This window comes from Bombina bombina, chromosome 3 (assembly GCF_027579735.1).
Source record: "Bombina bombina isolate aBomBom1 chromosome 3, aBomBom1.pri, whole genome shotgun sequence".
Classification (NCBI taxonomy): Eukaryota; Metazoa; Chordata; class Amphibia; order Anura; family Bombinatoridae; genus Bombina; species Bombina bombina.
The window spans coordinates 624,780,184-624,802,618 of NC_069501.1; the positions used below are offsets into that span (position 1 = coordinate 624,780,184).

Below are 22,435 nucleotides of genomic sequence, written 5' to 3' on the forward strand. Positions count from 1 at the left end.
AAAATATGCCAATGTTAGTATGAGACATGTGCAAGAAAAGGGGTATGACACAGTTTTAGAAAAACCTGATCAATGGTTTATTTTGCACAGTAAGGGGCTACATTTATAGCAGTTTTGTGAAGTAGCTCACATACCTGTAGTTTCTCAAACACTTTCTTCTTGGGTTTCAGTTCTCCCTCTGGCTCTCCTGCCTCACAACCCTCCACGTATACTCGTTCTCCAGGGGCAGATCCTGAGGGAGGGTCCAGTGGTTCAACTTGTTTTTTCTCAACTTCCCTGCAGAATGGATATGAGTGTGAAGGAGAAAATCATACAGAAAAGCTAAAAGGAGGAATAGAAAAGCAAAGTGAAAGTAAAGTTGTGAAAGGAGATAAGGACTGGACTTGTTAACCCCTTAATGACCACAATGTACCCTGTATGTCACTGGTCGTTAAGGGTTTTTTCATGACATAATAGCACAAGTCTAGCAAGAACACGCTATTAATGCCCTCCCTCCAGCAGGCTTTGTGGAATAGAGCAGTCGCAACGCTGGTGGCAAGACCGTGCTATAAAACAATCAAGTCCCAAAAAAAGGCCAGCGACATACAGGGTACGTCGCTGGTCCTTAAGGGGTTAATAACTAGGCACGTGCATTAAATAGGCAATATAACCGCAGGCCTCAGGATTTTTCAGTGCCAGATATATTAGTGATAAAAAAAGTGCAACACACAAATATTTATATGTTATTACATTTACACTAATAAATCCAGCACTGAAAATAGCCATATACAGCATTTTTTTTTCTATAAAGAATGTGAATACTGAATGAATGCACCTGTATTACTACTGTATTCACAATAGTTTTTAGAGACAGGAGAACTCTAACATTTTCTACTATAGGAGTAATATGGTTAGTAATTTTTATAACAAAGGATGATGTTAGTGTGCCATATAGAAAACACATCCAGTTGTTTTAAGGGAGCTTTGATCTTTTTTAGCCGCACTATTAACTGTTTTTTTTTAATCTACGGGTTGTGTATTCCTCTATGAACAGGCAGAGTGCTGAACCCACAAGAACCTTGCTAATAAGTGGTAGTTAGCTTCAAGTGAAAAGGTGATAAAACAATATCTAACCAACTTGAGATTCCAATAAAGTTAGATTAATTAAGTAGAGATTTAAAAAAATCTAATTTATGCTTATGAGATAAATTTATTTTCTTCCATAAGGCAGTGAGAGTCCACAACTTCATTCCTTACTGTTGGGAAATACAACACCTGGCCACCAGGAGGAGGCAAAGCCACCCCAGCCAAAGGATTAAATATCCCTCCCACTTCCCCTATCTCCCACTCATTCTGCCGAGGGAACAAGGAATAGTAGGAGAAACCTCAGGGTATAAAGGCGCTAGAAAAAAATATTATAAAAAAGGGAGCCACCCAACAAAACATAAATTACGGGCGGGGTCGTGGGCTCTCCCTGACAGGAAGGAAAGGAATTTATCTGGTAAGCATACATTATGTTTTCCTTCCATTAGACAGGGAGAGTCCAATACTTCATTCCTTACTGGTGGGAAAACTATACCCAAGCTCCAGAGGACACTGAATAAATAACGGGAGGAAATAGAAAAAAAGAGGCGGACCCTATTCTGAGGGCACCCCAGCCTGCAAAACTTTTCTCCCGAAAGCTGCTTCAGCGCATCAAACTTGTAAAATTTAGAAAAAGTGTGTAAGGAGGTAGCCGCCTTACAAATCTAATCCATTGAGGCTTCGTTCTTAAAGCCCAAGAGGAAGCCACTGCTCTAGTGGAATGAGTCGTTATCCTCTCATGACACTCCTCAACCAGAAAGATAGGGAAGTCGTAGTAGCCTTCTGCCCCTTACACTTCCCCATATAGATGACAAAGAGGAAGATTGTTTGAATTCCTTAGTAGCCTGAAGACAGAACTTCAAGGCACGAACCACATAGATTGTGAAGCAAACGTTCCTTTGCTGAAGAAGGATTAGGACACAAGGAAGGAACAACAATTTCTTGATTAATGTTACGATTCAAAACCACCTTAGGGAGAAACCCTAGTTTAGTAAAACCGCCTTATCAGCATGAAAAACCAGATAAGAGGGGTCACATTGCAAAGCAGAAATCTCAAACTCTACGTGCAGAGGCAATAGCCATCAAAAAAAGAACCTTCCAAGATAACAATTTAATGTCAACAGAATGCATAGGCTCAAATGGAGCCTGCTGCAAAACACTAAGAACAAGATTGAGGCTCTAAGGCGCAGCCCCAGATCTAAACACAGGTCTGATCCTAGCCAGAGCCTTAACAAAAGACTGCACATCCGGAAGCTCAGCCAATCTTTTGTGCAGTAACACCAACAGGGCCGATATCTGTCCCTTCAGGGAACTAGCAGATAAACCCTTCTCCAGTCCATCCTAGAGAAAAGCTAAAATTCTGGCAACCTTATGCCAGGAAAAACCATGCTCTTCACACCAGTACAAGTAAGTCCTCCACACTTTATGGTAGATACGACGAGTAACTGGCTTACGAGCTTGAACCAGAGTGTCGATAACACTCTCAGAAAACCCTCTCTTGGCTAAGACTAAGCGTTCAATCTCCACGCAGTCAGCCTTAGAGAATCTAGATTTTGATGAACGAAGGGACCCTTTATCAGCAGATCTCTGCGACATGGTAACCTCCACTGAGGAGATGAGGACACCCCCACCAGATCCGCAAACCACATCCTTTGCGGCCATGACAGAGCAATCAGAATCACTGATGCTTGCTCCTGCTTGATGCAAACCACCACACAAGGAAGAAGCGGTAATGGAGGAAAAAAGATGAATCTGAACCTCCATGGTACTGATAGGGCATCTATCAGTTCCGCCTGAGGATCCCTCGACCCGTACCTGGGTAGCTTGGTATTGAGGCGGGATGCCATGAGATCTATCTCCGGGGTTCCCCATTTGTTGCATATCTCTACAAACACCCCGGGTGGAGAGACCATTCCCCTGGGTGAAAGGATTGCCTGCTGAGGAAGTCCGCTTCCTAGTTGTCCACACTCGGAATGTGGATTGCCGACAGCGTACATCTGTGAGTCTCTGCCCATTCTAGTATCTGAGAAACTTCTCTCATTGCCAAGGAACTTCTCGTTTCCCCTTGATGGTTGATGTAGGCAACCAAGGTTATATTGTCTGATTGGAATATGATAAACAGGGACGAACCCAGAAGGGGCCAAGCTTTCAAGGCATTGAAGATTGCCTGGAGTTCCAAAATATTGATCAGAAGGGAGGACTCCTCCTGAGTCCACAGACCTTGTGCCTTCTTGGCACCCCAAACAGCTCCCCAGCCGGAAAGACTTACGTCCTTAGTCACATTCTCCCAGGATGGTCTCAAGAAGCACATGCCTTGGGACAGATGATCTGGACAGAGCCACCAGGAGAGCAAGTCTCTCGACAGGTTGTCCAGCACGATCTGTTGAGACAGATCTGAATGGTCGCCGTTCCATTGTCTCAGCATGCATAGTTGTAAGGGTCTGAAATGGAATCTGGCAAAAGGAATGATGTCCATACAGGACACCATGAGTCCGATCACCTCCATACACTGAGCCACTGAGGGTCTCGAGGAGGCCTAGAGGGCAAGACATGCAGAAGTTAGCTTGCAACGTCCCTGATCTGTAAGGAATATTCTCATGGATATGGTTTCTATTATGGTTCCCAGGAAATTCACCCTTGTATGTGGAGTAAGGGAACTCTTTTCCAGCTTTATTTTCCATCCATGTGATCAAAGAAGATTGAGAAGGGACTCTAAATGTTCTTCCGCTAAACGAAAAGATGGTGCCTGTACCAAGATATTGTCCAGGTAAGGCGCTACTGCAATACCTTGTGTTCTGGCAACGGCAAGAAGAGCTCCCCAAACCTTCGAAAATATCTTTGGAGCAGTAGCTAGGCCAAATAGAAGAGCTATGAACTGGATGTGCTGGTCCAGAAAAGCAAACCTCAGGAACTGAAAATGTTCCCTGTGTATCAGGACGTGAAGGTATGCATCCTTCAGGTCTATTGTGGTCATAAACTGTCCTTCCTGAACCAGAGGAAGGATTGACCGAATTGTCTATCATGAAAGAGGGAACATTTAGAAACTTGTTTAGGCACTTTAGGTCCAGAATTGGATGCAAAGTTCCCTCCCCCTTTGGAACCATGAAAAGGTTTGAATAAAACCCCAAACCTCTTTCTGCTGTAGGCACCGGGACAATTACTCCTAGAGAGGAGAGATCCCGTTCGCAACCTAAGAAGGCAGCCCTCTTTTCTGGTCTTGTAGACAGACTGGAGTAGGAATCTGCCCCTGGGCGGATGAGACTTGAATCCTATCCTGCATCCTTGAGAAACAACCTCCAGGACCGAAGGATCCTGGAACCAAGCATCTGAAAAAAAAAAAAGAGACAGTCTGCCACCTACTTGTTCCAATCCCGGATCGGGTGCCGCCCCTTCATACCGATTTGTTCTTGTTGGGCTTCTTAGTCTGTTTGGACTTATTCCAGGACTGAGACGGTTTCCAAATACCCTTGTCAGAACGAAAATTAGACAATTGCCGTCCCTTAGGCCTAATTTTCTTGTCCTGCGGTAGGAAGACACCCTTCCCTCCGGTAACTGTAGAAATAATGGAGTCCAGCCCTGGACCGAATAAAATCTTCCCCTTGAAGAGAAAGGAGTCTGGATTTAGAAGTCATATCCGCAGACCAAAACTTCAACCAGAGAGCCCGGCGGGGTAGGACCGCTAAGCCAGAAGCCTTTGCATTTATGCGAATAATCTGCATATTCGCATCACATATGAAGGAATTAGCAATTCTCAGAGCCTTAATTCTCTCCCGAATATCCTCAAGGGAAGTCTCCACCACAATGAGCTCCAACAGAGTGTCGCACCAGTAGGTAGCTCCTATAGTGACGAAAGGCAAAGAATGACTGGGGGATAGGGGAAGTGGGAGGGATATTTAAGCCTTTGGCTGGGGTGTTGTATTTCCCAACAGTAAGAAATGAAGTTGTGGATTCTCGGTGCCTTATGGAAGGAAAACAAAAAAACAAACAATAGATTGGACTGGAAAAGTGGGATCTAAATTTTAACATGATAAAATAATAGGTTTAAGATTTAAAAATAGTTCATTAGAAACCATGACTCAACAGAAAGTGGCTGCTGTGGCAGCTACAGTATAAGCAGTAGGTAAAATGCCCATCTTGCTCTGGGTACGTGGAGCGTGAACAAGCATATCTATATACATCATTTCCACCAGGCTGCTGCTTCTCCATACAGCAGCCATAGTCAGTGCGTTCTTCCTCTGCCCTTTCCTATGGGTATCACCCTGAAGCAGCATAGAATGACAGGACGTCAATCATATAGTGTAGAACAGTGTTTCTCAACCGCGGTCCTCAAGTACTCCCAACAGGCCATGGTTTAATTATAGCTGAGCTAGAGCACAGGTGAAATAATCAACTGATCTGTAACCCTGGTAAGTAACCTGCTCTCACCCATCAGCTGATTATTTCACCTGTCCTCTAGTTCAGCTATAATGAAGACATAGCCTGTTGGGGGTACTTCAGGGCCACAGTTGAGAAACACTGGTGTAGAAGACTCAGAAAAGGGGCGCATACTGATGTACAGCTTCTCTTTAAAATATCTCCTAGGTCTGGGCTTAGTCTGACACAGATCGAAGACCAAAACAACACACAACCCACTCTCCACTGGACGTTGTGACTGCACTAGGTGCCAGGTTAGACACATAATACATTAACATCTTGTGCTCTTCACTAACTTGGTAAGATGTAATTCCAAAATCATTGTGTTGTCTGGTGTGCATGAGCTAGTGTCACCAGAGCACAAGGATTGTGACTGGGCAGTAATAGCTCACAGACATCGTTCACTACCCTCTGTTATTTGTGCAACTTAATTTTAGCATAACTTGCTCTGTTACCAGAAACCCAATGTCACAAGGCCACAGAACATGTTATTGATGTAGAAATAAATGTATAGTTATATGCACTTGTTACACCCAGTTACAGATGTGATATGGTGCTTTTCTAACCACAACATGAGTACTTGAAAATGATCATTTTATATGATTTAAATGTTGGTAAACTATTACAGTAATGCAGCACGAAAAGACAGTAGGATGATGCTTGGTTGTACAGGAAGAGGCATTAGCATATGATTACAACAGAGACATAAGTACTTCATTTGTCAATCATCATCTCAAACATGGACTGATGATCTAAAGCGCTCTGCTTAGGCAAGAGGATCTAAGAAGTCTTGGCAGTATGTCAGGTCCCTCAAAACAATTTAGAAACTCAAAATTTTAGAATAAGAAATGTTTAGCTCGCTATGAACGGTTCTGTATGTGAAGGAGACACATAAGGTAAAAAAAAGAAAAATCCCAAAAAGTTTGCATATGATTTATGTCCATTCTAGTGAGTTTTTAAACACAAATCTGGAGACTTTCTTCAAAAGAATGTAAACAAGAAACTCGACAAAGGACTAATAAAATAGCGTGTGGTCTAAAAAAACGTAAAATAAAAGACTTTGACCTTAAAGGGACAGTATACTGTAAAATAGTGTTTCCCTTAATGTATTTCCAATGACATGTTATATCAGCTGCAAAGTATAAAATATGAAAAATTGCATTTTTAGGTTTATTTGAATTAGTTGGTTTTGTGCTTTTAAACCACAGCCAATTGAAATAGGTTGAGCTTGCAGGTAATAGCAGATCTCATTATGTTATCACTTTTATGTACACACACACTTGTTTCCATATCTTGTGTCTATTTGTAAACCAAATCTCAATACTTTAAGAGAACACTGGAAAAACATAATTTAAGTAAGAACTTACCTGATAAATTAATTTATTTCATGGTGGCAAGAGTCCATGAGCTAGTTACTGATGGGATACATTCCTACCAGGAGGAGGCAAAGTTTCCCAAACCTCAAATGCCTATAAATACATCTCCCACCTCACTCATACCTCAGTTTAACTTATAGCCAAGTTAGTGAGGTGTATAAGGAGTAAAAGCATAAAAAAGAGAAACAGGATAAATAATGTGCTTTATACAAAAAAAAATCATAACCCCCCAAAAATGGGTGGGTCTCGTGTACTCTCGCCACCATGAAAGAAATTAATTTATCAGGTAAGTTCTTACATAAAACAGAATTTATGTTTACCTGATAAATTACTTTCTCCAACGGTGTGTCCGGTCCACGGCGTCATCCTTACTTGTGGGATATTCTCTTCCCCAACAGGAAATGGCAAAGAGCCCAGCAAAGCTGGTCACATGATCCCTCCTAGGCTCCGCCTTCCCCAGTCATTCGACCGACGTAAAGGAGGAATATTTGCATAGGAGAAATCATATGATACCGTGGTGACTGTAGTTAAAGAAAATAAATTATCAGACCTGATTAAAAAAACCAGGGCGGGCCGTGGACCGGACACACCGTTGGAGAAAGTAAATTATCAGGTAAACATAAATTCTGTTTTCTCCAACATAGGTGTGTCCGGTCCACGGCGTCATCCTTACTTGTGGGAACCAATACCAAAGCTTTAGGACACGGATGAAGGGAGGGAGCAAATCAGGTCACCTAGATGGAAGGCACCACGGCTTGCAAAACCTTTCTCCCAAAAATAGCCTCAGAAGAAGCAAAAGTATCAAATTTGTAAAATTTAGTAAAAGTGTGCAGTGAAGACCAAGTCGCTGCCTTACATATCTGATCAACAGAAGCCTCGTTCTTGAAGGCCCATGTGGAAGCCACAGCCCTAGTGGAATGAGCTGTGATTCTTTCAGGAGGCTGCCGTCCAGCAGTCTCGTAAGCCAATCTGATGATGCTTTTAAGCCAAAAAGAGAGAGAGGTAGAAGTTGCTTTTTGACCTCTCCTTTTACCAGAATAAACAACAAACAAGGAAGATGTTTGTCTAAAATCCTTTGTAGCATCTAAATAGAATTTTAGAGCACGCACTACATCCAAATTGTGCAACAAACGTTCCTTCTTTGAAACTGGATTCGGACACAAAGAAGGCACGACTATCTCCTGGTTAATGTTTTTGTTAGAAACAACTTTTGGAAGAAAACCAGGTTTAGTACGCAAAACCACCTTATCTGCATGGAACACCAGATAAGGAGGAGAACACTGCAGAGCAGATAATTCTGAAACTCTTCTAGCAGAAGAAATTGCAACCAAAAACAAAACTTTCCAAGATAATAACTTAATATCAACGGAATGTAAGGGTTCAAACGGAACCCCCTGAAGAACTGAAAGAACTAAATTGAGACTCCAAGGAGGAGTCAAAGGTTTGCAAACAGGCTTGATTCTAACCAGAGCCTGACCAAAGGCTTGAACATCTGGCACAGCTGCCAGCTTTTTGTGAAGTAACACAGACAAGGCAGAAATCTGTCCCTTCAAAGAACTTGCAGATAATCCTTTCTCCAAACCTTCTTGAAGAAAGGATAGAATCTTAGGAATTTTTATCTTGTCCCAAGGGAATCCTTTAGATTCACACCAACAGATATATTTTTTCCATATTTTGTGGTAGATTTTTCTAGTTACAGGCTTTCTGGCCTGAACAAGAGTATCAATGACAGAATCTGAGAACCCTCGCTTTGATAAGATCAAGCGTTCAATCTCCAAGCAGTCAGTTGGAGTGAGACCAGATTCGGATGTTCGAACGGACCTTGAACAAGAAGGTCTCGTCTCAAAGGTAGCTTCCATGGTGGAGCCGATGACATATTCACCAGGTCTGCATACCAAGTCCTGCGTGGCCACGCAGGAGCTATCAAGATCACCGATGCCCTCTCCTGATTGATCCTGGCTACCAGCCTGGGGATGAGAGGAAACGGCGGGAATACATAAGCTAGTTTGAAGGTCCAAGGTGCTACTAGTGCATCTACTAGAGTCGCCTTGGGATCCCTGGATCTGGACCCGTAGCAAGGAACCTTGAAGTTCTGACGAGAGGCCATCAGATCCATGTCTGGAATGCCCCACAATTGAGTAATTTGGGCAAAGATTTCCGGATGGAGTTCCCACTCCCCCGGATGAAATGTCTGACGACTCAGAAAATCCGCTTCCCAATTTTCCACTCCTGGGATGTGGATTGCAGACAAGTGGCAGGAGTGAGTCTCCGCCCATTGAATGATTTTGGTCACTTCTTCCATCGCCAGGGAACTCCTTGTTCCCCCCTGATGGTTGATGTACGCAACAGTCGTCATGTTGTCTGATTGAAACCGTATGAACTTGGCCTTTGCTAGCTGAGGCCAAGCCTTGAGAGCATTGAATATCGCTCTCAGTTCCAGAATATTTATCGGGAGAAGAGATTCTTCCCAAGACCAAAGACCCTGAGCTTTCAGGGGTCCCCAGACCGCGCCCCAGCCCACCAGACTGGCGTCGGTCGTGACATGACTGAGCATGCACAGTTGTAATGGTCTTAGATGAATTCGCGCAAAAGGAACTATGTCCATTGCCGCTACCATCAAACCTATTACTTCCATGCACTGCGCTATGGAAGGAAGAGGAACAGAATGAAGTATTTGACAAGAGTTTAGAAGTTTTGATTTTCTGGCCTCTGTCAGAAAAATCCTCATTTCTAAGGAGTCTATTATTGTACCCAAGAAGGGAACCCTTGTTGACGGAGATAGAGAACTTTTTTCTACGTTCACTTTCCACCCGTGAGATCTGAGAAAGGCCAGGACAATGTCCGTGTGAGCCTTTGCTTGTGGAAGGGACGACGCTTGAATCAGTATGTCGTCCAAGTAAGGTACTACTGCAATGCCCCTTGGTCTTAGCACCGCTAGAAGGGACCCTAGTACCTTTGTGAAAATTCTTGGAGCAGTGGCTAATCCGAACGGAAGTGCCACAAACTGGTAATGCTTGTCCAGAAATGCGAACCTTAGGAACCGATGATGTTCCTTGTGGATAGGAATATGTAGATACGCATCCTTTAAATCCACCGTGGTCATGAATTGACCTTCCTGGATGGAAGGAAGAATTGTTCGAATGGTTTCCATTTTGAACGATGGAACCTTGAGAAACTTGTTTAGGATCTTGAGATCTAAGATTGGTCTGAATGTTCCCTCTTTTTTGGGAACTACGAACAGATTGGAGTAGAACCCCATCCCTTGTTCTCCTAATGGAACAGGATGAATCACTCCCATTTTTAACAGGTCTTCTACACAATGTAAGAATGCCTGTTTTTTTATGTGGTCTGAAGACAATTGAGACCTGTGGAACCTCCCCCTTGGGGGAAGCCCCTTGAATTCCAGAAGATAACCTTGGGAGACTATTTCTAGCGCCCAAGGATCCAGAACATCTCTTGCCCAAGCCTGAGCGAAGAGAGAGAGTCTGCCCCCCACCAGATCCGGTCCCGGATCGGGGGCCAACATCTCATGCTGTCTTGGTAGCAGTGGCAGGTTTCTTGGCCTGCTTACCTTTGTTCCAGCCTTGCATTGGCCTCCAGGCTGGCTTGAGAAGTATTACCCTCTTGCTTAGAGGACGTAGCACTTGGGGCTGGTCCGTTTCTGCGAAAGGGACGAAAATTAGGTTTATTTTTGGCCTTGAAAGACCTATCCTGAGGAAGGGCGTGGCCCTTGCCCCCAGTGATATCAGAAATAATCTCTTTCAAGTCAGGGCCAAACAGCGTTTTCCCCTTGAAAGGAATGTTAAGCAATTTGTTCTTGGAAGACGCATCCGCCGACTAAGATTTTAGCCAAAGCGCTCTGCGTGCCACGATAGCAAAACCAGAATTTTTCGCCGCTAACCTAGCCAATTGCAAAGTGGCGTCTAGGGTGAAAGAATTAGCCAATTTGAGAGCATGAATTCTGTCCATAATCTCCTCATAAGAAGAATCTTTATTGAGCGCCTTTTCTAGTTCATCGAACCAGAAACACGCTGCTGTAGTGACAGGAACAATGCATGAAATTGGTTGTAGAAGGTAACCTTGCTGAACAAACATCTTTTTAAGCAAACCCTCTAATTTTTTATCCATAGGATCTTTGAAAGCACAACTATCTTCTATGGGTATAGTGGTGCGTTTGTTTAGAGTAGAAACCGCCCCCTCGACCTTGGGGACTGTCTGCCATAAGTCCTTTCTGGGGTCGACCATAGGAAACAATTTCTTAAATATGGGGGGAGGGACGAAAGGTATACCGGGCCTTTCCCATTCTTTATTTACAATGTCCGCCACCCTCTTGGGTATAGGAAAAGCTTCGGGGGGCCCCGGGACCTCTAGGAACTTGTCCATTTTACATAATTTCTCTGGAATGACCAAATTCTCACAATCATCCAGAGTAGATAACACCTCCTTAAGCAGAGCGCGGAGATGTTCCAATTTAAATTTAAATGTAATCACATCAGGTTCAGCTTGTTGAGAAATTTTCCCTGAATCTGAAATTTCTCCCTCAGACAAAACCTCCCTGGCCCCCTCAGACTGGTGTAGGGGCACTTCAGAACCAATATCATCAGCGTCCTCATGCTCTTCAGTATTTTCTAAAAAGAGCAGTCGCGCTTTCGCTGATAAGTGGGCATTTTGGCTAAAATGTTTTTGATAGAATTATCCATTACAGCCGTTAATTGTTGCATAGTAAGGAGTATTGGCGCACTAGATGTACTAGGGGCCTCCTGTGTGGGCAAGACTGGTGTAGACGAAGGAGGGGATGATGCAGTACCATGCTTACTCCCCTCACTTGAGGAATCATCTTGGGCATCATTTTCTCTAAATTTTGTGTCACATAAATCACATCTATTTAAATGAGAAGGAACCTTGGCTTCCCCACATACAGAACACAGTCTATCTGGTAGTTCAGACATGTTAAACAGGCATAAACTTGATAACAAAGTACAAAAAACGTTTTAAAATAAAACCGTTACTGTCACTTTAAATTTTAAACTGAACACACTTTATTACTGCAAATGTGAAAAAGTATGAAGGAATTGTTCACCAAAATTTCACCACAGTGTCTTAAAGCCTTAAAAGTATTGCACACCAAATTTGGAAGCTTTAACCCTTAAAATAACGGAACCGGAGCCGTTTTTATATTTAACCCCTTTACAGTCCCTGGTATCTGCTTTGCCGAGACCCAACCAAGCCCAAAGGGGAATACGATACCAAATGACGCCTTCAGAAAGTCTTTTCTATGTATCAGAGCTCCTCACACATGTATCTGCATGTCATGCTTCCCAAAAACAAGTGCGCAATAGAGGCGCGAAAATGAGACTCTGCCTATGATTAGGGAAAGCCCCTAGAGAATAAGGTGTCCAATACAGTGCCTGCCGGTTATTTTACATAATTCCCAAGATTAAAATAATTCCTCAAGGCTATCGTTTTAGCCCAGAAAATGTCTACAGTCTTAAAAGCCCTTGTGAAGCCCTTTTTTTCTTTATGTAATAAAAATGGCTTACCGGATCCCATAGGGAAAATGACAGCTTCCAGCATTACATCGTCTTGTTAGAAATGTGTCATACCTCAAGCAGCAAAAGTCTGCTCACTGTTTCCCCCAACTGAAGTTAATTCCTCTCAACAGTCCTGTGTGGAAACAGCCATCGATTTTAGTAACGGTTGCTAAAATCATTTTCCTCTTACAAACAGAAATCTTCATCTCTTTTCTGTTTCAGAGTAAATAGTACATACCAGCACTATTTTAAAATAACAAACTCTTGATTGAATAATAAAAACTACAGTTAAACACCAAAAAACTCTAAGCCATCTCTGTGGAGATGTTGCCTGTACAACGGCAAAGAGAATGACTCGGGAAGGCGGAGCCTAGGAGGGATCATGTGACCAGCTTTGCTGGGCTCTTTGCCATTTCCTGTTGGGGAAGAGAATATCCCACAAGTAAGGATGACGCCGTGGACCGGACACACCTATGTTGGAGAAATTAAGTTTTCTTTCATATAGGTGGCGAGAGTCCACGACCTAGTTACTGATGGGATGTAATACCCAAGAAGTGGAAGTCCACGAGTAACTATAGGGGGGATAAAATAAAACCAGCTATTTCCGCTGAAAAATTAAATCCCTCAAAAATGGTTTTCTTAAAAATTCAAAAAACTTAAATCATAGGCACTAGAATCAAACTGAGACAGCTGCTTGAAGAAACTGTCTACTAAAAGCTGCTTCCAGAGAAGTAAAAACATCAAAATGGTACATGTTAGTAAAGGTATGCAAAGAAGACCAAGTGGCTGCTTTGCAGATTTGATCAAATGAAGCTTCATTCTTGAAAACCCAAGATGTGGCGACTGATCTAGTAGATGAGCTGTAATTCTCTGAGGCAGAGACTGCCCCGCCTCCAAATAAGCTTTACGAATCAGAAGTTTTAACAAAGATGCCAAAGAAATGGCAGAGGCTTTCTGACCTTTTCTGAAACCAGACAAAAATAAGAAATAGACTAGAAGTCTTTCTGAAATCTTTAGTAGCATCAACATAATATTTCAAAGCTCTTACCACATCCAAAGAATGTAAAAACCTTTCAAGAGTAGTCTTAGGACACAAGGAAGGAACAACAATTTCCCTATTGATGTTAGAATTCACAACTTTAGGCAAAAATGTAAACAAAGTCCGCAAAACATCTTTATCTTGATGGAAAATTAGATAAGGAGACTCATAAGAGAGTTGAAGTGAAGAAAGCAGGAATCCAAATGCCAAGATTAAAAGTTCAAATGCTTTATTATCCAAAAAATTAAAAAAAAAAAATCAAAACGCCATCAGTTAATAATGCACAAAAACATGGTAGATAGGACTCAGTATCCCAAGCTCTATCTATTTTTTTTTCTCCTAAGACTGTGTTCTTTGCTGCCTTCAAAAAAATACAAGTATTTTCAATGTTTAGTATATTGCCTTGCTTTGTTTGCTGTATCTACTCCGGTCACACTTGCATATACGTTTTTCACTATACCTGACCAGGGCAGTACAGTGGGCTGCACTTTGATTGCACTATTTGTAATAATCTTTTATAAGAGAAGGATTTGGCTGTTTTGTTTATACATTTGCCGGTCAGTATTTTATAGTGAATTTGAGCACACCTGCATCCGCTCCACCAGTTTTGTGTATCCCCAGGATTGGTACCCCCTTAGTCATTTTTCAATATATGTACTTTAGGGGTACGGTAGGCCAATAAAGCACACTTAAGAGAGTTCCTTCAATTCTATATTTCTTGACTCATAAGAGAGAGCAGACAATGTATAAACTCTTCTAGCAGCTGTAATACTGTCATCTTATGTGTTTAATTGGTTCCCACTTTTGTAAAAATGCTCAATATCTTCATATTCCTTTTTACTGCCTCTTGTCTCTATAACAAACTACATTATTCAATTACTACTTCTCCCTCTCCACCTGCACTGTTCATTAGCCCATCTCTCTTAAACTCGCCTTACTTTTGTACTCACAAACTTTACCTATTCCTAAACACTCTCTCTCCCCCCTACACACCCTCTCAAAAACAGTCTCATTACTGCAAATCTGTATCTCATCTCACATCACTCTCCCTCTTGCTTTTACCAACTGCTGGTGACATCTCCCCTAATCCTGGTCCCCAACCACTGCCTAGCTGTGCACATCCATGTGTACCGTCCCATAGACTCAGAAAACAAAACTCTGCAAACCTTACTCACATTCCTCTTGCATCAAAAAAAGCCACTACCCCTTTCACTTGTACACTCTGGAACTCTCGCTCTGTTTGCAACAAGCTCACTTCTATACATGACCTCATTATCTCTCGCTCCCTCAACCTTCTGGCCCTAACAGAAACCTGGCTCTCTCCCCTAGACACAGCATCCACTGCTGCTCTGTCACAAGGGGGTCTCCACTTCAGCCACACTCCTAATTCTGGTAATAGACAAGGAGGTGGTGTAGGTATTTTACTTTCCTCTCGTTGCATCTTTCAACAAATACAACCCATCTCTTCCCTCACACTTTCCTCATTCGAAACCCACATGATTCGCTTATTTTCTCCTCTCTCTCTCTATACGTGTTGCAGTCATATACCTACCCCCTGGCTCCTCATCTCAATTTCTAGATCACTTGGCTGCCTGGCTACCTTATTTCCTTTCCTCAGACACCCCTTCCCTCATTCTTGGCAACTTCAACAACCCTCTTGACAATCCCACTGCAACCTCTGCAACTCACTTCCTCTTTCGGTCTGTCACAATGGACTAATTCTCCCACTCACACAGACGGTCACTCCCTTGACCTGATCTTCAACTATCGATGCACTCTCTCAAACTTTACAAACTCCCCCTTTCCTCTTTCTGACCAACATCTCCTTACTTGCAACATATCATCCCTCCCTACAACTCTCCCTCCTACTCCTCACACCAAACTTTACAGAAGCATTATGTCATTAGATCAGCAACAGCTTGCCAATTCCCTCAAACCTCTCCTCTCAGCCTTCTCCTTTTCCTGCCCTGACCAATCCATCTGCCACTATAATTCCACCCTTACATCCGTCCTTCACAATCTGGCCCCTTTTACCATGCTCGGAAATCACACACTTATCCTCAGCCCTGGCATACTCCTCTGACACGATACGTACGCAGATGTTCCTGTACTGCTGAGCGGCACTGGAGAAAATCTCGGAGTTAAGCTGATTTTCTTCATTACAAATTAATCTTGAACTCCTACTATACTGCCCTCAATCTCCATAAGCAACACTACTTCTCCACTCTTATCTCTAATCTTTCTTCAAACCCAAAACGTCTGTTCTCCACTTTCAATACTCTTCTCCGCCCTCCCCCACCTCCTAATACAACTTCTCTGTCAGCTCAAGACTTTGCCAGCCACTTCTTTAACAAAATCGACTCCATCAGAAACTAAATCAGCTCTCAACATAATTCCATTCTCTCACCCCCTCAAATGCTCTCAATCAACCACAACCCACATAACCTTAAACTTAGCTCATTCTCCCCTGTTACTGAGGAAGAAGTTTCAGCACTTATACTGCGCTCTCAACTCACTACCTGTCCCCTTGACCCTATCCCCTTCACAGCTACTTCCTCCCTCTCTTCTACCCTTACCCCTATACTCGCACACATTTTCAACCTCTCCCTCAGCACCGGTATATTTCCCTCATCTCTGAAACATGCACTGGTCACACCTATCCTCAAAAGTCCTTCCCTTGATCCTACCTCCCCCATCCAACTACCACCCTATTTCCCTCCTTCCTCTTGCCTCAAAGCTTCTTGAAAAACTAGTATATGCACACCTATCCCACTTTCTTACATTAACCTCCCTCCTTGACCCACTGCAATCTGGATTTCGTCCCCATCACTCCACAGAGACAGAAATTGTTAAGTTTACCAACGACCTACTTACAGCAAAATCAAAAGGCCACTTCTCTCTGCTTATGCTCCTTGATCTGTCCGCAGCCTTTGACACTGTTGACCACCCTCTTTTGCTCCAAACCCTCCAATCCTTCGGCATCTGTGACAGCCCTCTCGTGGCTCTCTTCCTACCTGTCAAACCGTACCTTTAGTGTAGCCTTCTCTGGGGCCTCCTCTGCCCCGTCACCACTTTCTGTCGGAGTACCGCAAGGCTCTGTCCTCGGTCCCCTTCTCAATCTACACGTCATCACTAGGTTCCCTAATAAAGTCCCACGGTTTCTAGTATCATTTGTATGCCGACGACACCCAAATCTACTTCTCTGCACCAGACTTTATCTCCTACCTTGCTAACCTGTGTCACCAACTGTCTTTCTCACATCTATTCCTGGATGTCCTCTCACTACCTCAAGCTAAATCTCTCCAAAACTGAGCTCCTTATTCCCCCCCCCTTCTTCCAAAATCTCCACCCCCAATCTCTCTATAACTGTCGACAACTCCATTACCCCTACCCCGCATGCCCGATGTCTCAGGGTCACATTTGACTCAGATCTTTCTCCTACATTGGTGTATCCGGTCCACGGCTTCATCCTTACTTGTGGGATATTCTCAATCCCTACAGGAAGTGGCAAAGAGAGCACACAGCAAAGCTGTCCATATAGCTCCCCTCAGGCTCCGCCCCCCCAGTCATTCTCTTTGCCACTCTAACTAGTAGCATCTCCCCGGGGGTGGTAAAGAGTATGTGGTGTTAGTTGTAGTTTTTTATTTCTTCTATCAAGAGTTTGTTATTTTAAAATAGTGCCGGCTTGTACTATTTACTCTGCAGCAGAAAGTAAAGAAGATTTCTGCTAAGAGGACTATGATTTTAGCACCAGTAACTAAAATCCATTGCTGTTCCCACGCAGGACTGTTGAAACCAGATAACATCAGTTGGGGGGAACAGTTTGCAGGCTTAACTGCTTCAGGTATGTTCAGTCATTTTTCTAACAAGACCCAGTAATGCTAGAAGACTGTCAGAAATTCCCTCTGGGATAGGTAAGCCATTGTTATTAGATTCAGCAATAAAAGGATTGCTTATTTTAAGGGCTTATGCTGGTTGACACTATTGTGGGCTAATCGATTGCTTTTTAGCAAGTTTTCAACTTAAATAGGTGTTTTTTTATCAACTTAAAACACTTTTGGGGGTTAATTTGCGCCTGGCACTTAGTTGGACACCTAATCTAGTCAGAAAGGCCCCTCCACTCTGGTATGCAGAGGAAGGAAGCCTAATTTTCGCGCCTCAATTGTGCACTTGTTTTGACTAGCCAGTTCATGCAGCTTCACGTGGGGAGTCCGGAGGCATCAGGAAGGGCTGAGGGAGGCTTATATTCTTACCAAAATAACCCTAAGGAAGGTAAAAGCCACAGGGCAAGCTGTGGCAGAGTACTGTAGTGTGTTAACCGTTAACTGCTGTTATTAGCTCCGGTTTGGGCATTAAGGGGTTAATTGGTCTGAAAATTTGTGTGCAACCTTTTCAAAGCATTATGACACTGTGGTGAAAATTTCATAAAAATCGGATGTGTTTTTGATGTTTCAGTAATAAAGTGTGCACTTTTATTATTTAAAGAGACAGTAACGTTTTTGTCAAAAATAAATTTTATTGCATTGAAGTTACTTTTAAGTCTGTTAAACATGTCTGAACCTTCAGATAGTCTATGTTCAAAGGCCAAGGTGGTTCCCCCATTAAATTTATGTGTGAAATGTGCTATAGCGTCCAAACAGCTTAAGGACCGTACAATTACACTTAAAGATATAGCCCAAGATGATTCTTTAGCTGAAGGGTGTGAAGACAGCTCGCTATCCTCCCCTTCTGTGTCAACACCAGCTATGCCCACGCAAGCAATGCCCAGTACATCTAACGCACCAATTGCGATTACTATGCAACAGTTAGCGGCAGTAATGGATAATTCTCTCTCAGCATTTTTATCCAAACTGCCAGCTTTTCCTAGGAAGCGTGATTGCTCAGTTTTAAACACAGAAAATGAGCAAGCTGACGCAGAGGATAATTTATCTGTAGTGCCCTCACATCAATCTGACTTGGCGGTGAGGGAGGGCCTGTCTGAGGGAGAAATTTCTGACACAGGGAAAGTTTCTCAGCAGGCAGAGCCTTATGCCATAGCATTTAAATTTAAGCTAGAACACCTCCGCGCCCTACTTAAGGAGGTCCTAGCTACACTTGATGATTGTGATCCTTTGGTGATCCCTGAAAAATTGTGTAAAATGGACAAATTCTTAGAGGTCCCAGTACACACTGATGCATTTCCGATACCTAAGAGGGTGGCGGATATCGTGACTAAGGAGTGGGAGAAGCCAGGTGTACCCTTTGTTCCCCCTCCTATATTTAAGAGAGAGGGGGCAGTTTCAACGCTAGCTAAGCGCACGACTATACCAATAGAAGACAGTTGCGCTTTCAAAGATCCTATGGATAAAAAATTAGAAGGTTTACTTAAGAAAATCTTTGTTCAACAGGGTTTTCTTCTTCAACCAATTTCTTGCATTATTCCTGTAACCACTGCAGCGGCTTTTTGGTTTGAGGAACTAGAAAACTCGCTCCAAAAAGAGACTTCTTATGATGAAGTCATGGACAGAATTCACGCCCTGAAGTTGGCTAATTCTTTCATTACAGACGCCGCTTTCCAGTTAGCTAAATTAGCGGCGAAAAATTCTGGTTTTGCAATTGTGGCGCGCAGAGCGCTTTGGTTAAAGTCTTGGTCGGCGGATGTGTCGTCCAAAACAAAACTACTTAATATTCCTTTCAAGGGTAAGACCCTATTTGGGCCAGAGTTGAAGGAAATTATTTCAGATATCACTGGGGGAAAGGGCCATGCCCTTCCACAGGATAGACCTTTCAAGGCTAAAAATAAGTCTAATTTTCGTTCCTTTCGCAATTTCAGGAACGGACCCACTTCCACCTCTACAGCCACTAGGCAAGAGGGTAACGCATCCCAGCCCAAACCAGCATGGAAGCCATTGCAAGGCTGGAACAAGGGCAAACAGGCCAAGAAGCCTGCTGCTGCTACCAAGACAGCATGAAGGGGTAGCCCCCGATCCGGGACCGGATCTAGTAGGGGGCAGACTTTCTCTCTTTGCTCAGGCTTGGGCAAGAGATGTTCCGGACCCCTGGGCACTAGAAATTGTTTCTCAGGGGTATCTTCTAGAGTTCAAGGACCTTCCTCCAAGGGGAAGGTTTCACATGTCTCGCTTATCTTTAGACCAGATAAAGAGACAGGCATTCTTACGTTGCGTAGAAGACCTATTAAAGATGGGAGTGATACACCCAGTTCCAACAGCGGAACAAGGACTGGGTTTTTACTCAAACCTGTTTGTAGTTCCCAAAAAAGAAGGAACTTTCAGGCCAATTCTGGACTTAAAAATTCTAAACAAATTCCTCAGAGTTCCATCATTCAAAATGGAAACCATTCGGACAATTTTACCAACGATCCAGGAGGGTCAATACATGACTACCGTGGACTTAAAGGATGCGTACCTGCATATTCCTATCCACAAAGATCACCATCAGTTCCTGAGGTTCGCCTTTCTGGACAAACATTACCAGTTCGTGGCTCTTCCGTTCGGTTTAGCCACTGCTCCCAGAATTTTCACAAAGGTGCTAGGGTCCCTTCTAGCTGTGCTAAGGCCGAGGGGCATTGCAGTAGCATCTTACCTAGACGACATTCTAATACAAGCGTCGTCCCTTCCCAAAGCAAGGGCTCATACAGACATTGTTTTAGCCTTTCTCAGATCTCACGGGTGGAATGTGAACATAGAAAAAAGTTCCCTGTCCCCGTCCACAAGGGTTCCATTTCTGGGAACAATAATAGACTCCATAGAAATGAAGATCTTTCTGACAGAGGTCAGGAAGTTAAAGCTTCTGAACGCTTGTCGAGTTCTTCAATCCATTCCTCAGCCCTCCATAGCTCAGTGCATGGAGGTAATAGGACTAATGGTTGCGGCAATGGACGTGTGGTTCCTTTTGCTCGAATTCATTTAAGACCATTGCAACTGTGCATGCTCAAACAGTGGAATGGGGATTATGCAGACTTGTCTCCCCAGATTCAAATGGACCAGAAAACCAGAGACTCACTCCTCTGGTGGCTGTCTCTAGATCACCTGTCTCAGGGAATGAGTTTCCGCAGACCGGAGTGGATCATCGTCACGACCGATGCCAGTCTTTTGGGCTGGGGCGCGGTCTGGGAGTCCCTGAAGGCTCAGAGTCTATGGTCTCGGGAAGAATCTCTTCTCCCGATAAACATATTGGAATTGAGAGCGATATTCAATGCGCTCCAGGCATGGCCTCAACTAGCGGAGGCCAGATTAATCAGATTTCAGTCGGACAACATGACGACTGTAGCGTACATCAATCATCAGGGGGGAACGAAGAGTTCCCTGGCGATGAGAGAGGTATCCAAGATCATCAAATGGGCAGAGGATCGCTCCTGCCATCTATCAGCAATTCACATCCCAGGAGTGGACAACTGGGAAGCGGATTATCTGAGTCGTCAGACTTTCCATCCGGGGGAGTGGGAACTTCACCAGGAGGTTTTTGCCCTGTTAACTATGGGGCATTCCGGATCTGGATCTGATGGCGTCACGTCAGAACTCAAAAGTTCCATGTTACGGGTCCAGGTATCCCAAGGCGACACTGGTAGATGCCTTAGCAGTGCCTTGGTCGTTCAATCTAGCTTATGTCTTTCCACCGTTTCCTCTTCTCCCACGGCTAGTAGCCAGGATCAAACAGGAGAAGGCTTCGGTAATTCTGATAGCTCCTGCGTGGCCACGCAGGACCTGGTATGCAGACCTGGTGAATATGTCATCAGTTCCACCATGGAAGCTACCTTTGAGGCAGGACCTTCTAATTCAAGGTCCATTCGTACATCCAAACCTAGTCTCTCTGCAACTGACTGCTTGGAGATTGAACGCTTGATTCTAGCTAAGCGTGGATTTTCGGATTCAGTTATAGATACCCTGATTCAGGCTAGAAAGCCTGTCACTAGGAAAATTTACCATAAGATATGGCGGAAATATCTTTGTTGGTGCGAATCCAAGGGTTACTCATGGAGTAAGATTAGGATTCCAAGGATTTTAGCTTTTCTCCAAGAAGGATTGGAGAAAGGTTTGTCAGCTAGTTCCTTAAAAGGACAGATATCAGCTCTGTCTGTTTTGTTACACAAACGTCTGGCAGCAATGCCAGATGTTCAGGAGTTTGTGCAGGCTTTAGTCAGAATCAAGCCTGTCTACAGACCTGTGGATCCTCCATGGAGTCTAAATCTAGTTCTTTCAGTTCTTCAGGGGGTTCCGTTTGAACCTCTACATTCCATAGATATTAAGTTACTATCTTGGAAAGTTTTGTTTTTGGTTGCTATCTCTTCCGCTAGAAGAGTTTCTGAATTGTCTGCTTTGCAGTGTAATTCACCCTATCTGGTGTTTCATACAGATAAGGTCGTTTTACGTACCAAACCTGGTTTTCTTCCAAAAGTGGTTTCCAATAAGAATATTAACCAGTAAATAGTTGTTCCTTCTCTGTGTCCTAACCCAGCTTCTAACAAGGAACGTCTGTTACACAATCTCGATGTGGTTCGTGCTTTGAAGTTTTACCTAAAAGCAACTAAAGATTTCAGACAAACTTCGTCCTTGTTTGTCGTCTATTCTGGTAAGAGGAGAGGTCAAAAGGCGACTGCGACCTCTCTGTCTTTCTGGCTGAAAAGCATCATCCGGTTGGCTTATGAGACTGCTGGAAGGCAGCCTCCTGAATGAATTACAGCTCACTCTACTAGAGCTGTGGCTTCCACTTGGGCTTTCAAGAATGAGGCTTCTGTTGAACAGATCTGTAAGGCAGCGACTTGGTCTTCACTGCATACATTTGCCAAATTCTACAAATTCGATACTTTTGCTTCTTCGGAGGCTATTTTTGGGAGAAAGGTTTTGCAAGCAGTGGTGCCTTCCGTTTAGGTTACCTGACTTGTTCCCTCCCTTCATCCGTGTCCTAAAGCTTTGGTATTGGTTCCCACAAGTAAGGATGAAGCCGTGGACCGGATACACCAATGTAGGAGAAAACAGAAATTTATCAGGTAAACATAAATTCTTTCTCCTACGGTG

At 43.5% G+C, this 22,435-nt stretch overlaps 1 protein-coding gene across 3 annotated transcripts in view; it reads right to left on the reverse strand.

Annotated features, from left to right (window-relative positions):
• Positions 1-22,435, reverse strand: part of YARS1 (tyrosyl-tRNA synthetase 1) — a 203,561-nt gene that overhangs the window by 356 nt on the left and 180,770 nt on the right. For all 3 annotated transcript variants that reach the window (XM_053707270.1, XM_053707269.1, XM_053707271.1), the window contains exon 13: positions 135-276. In XM_053707270.1, coding sequence (XP_053563245.1) covers positions 135-276 — 142 coding nt within the window. The remainder of the gene's footprint in view (positions 1-134; positions 277-22,435) is intronic.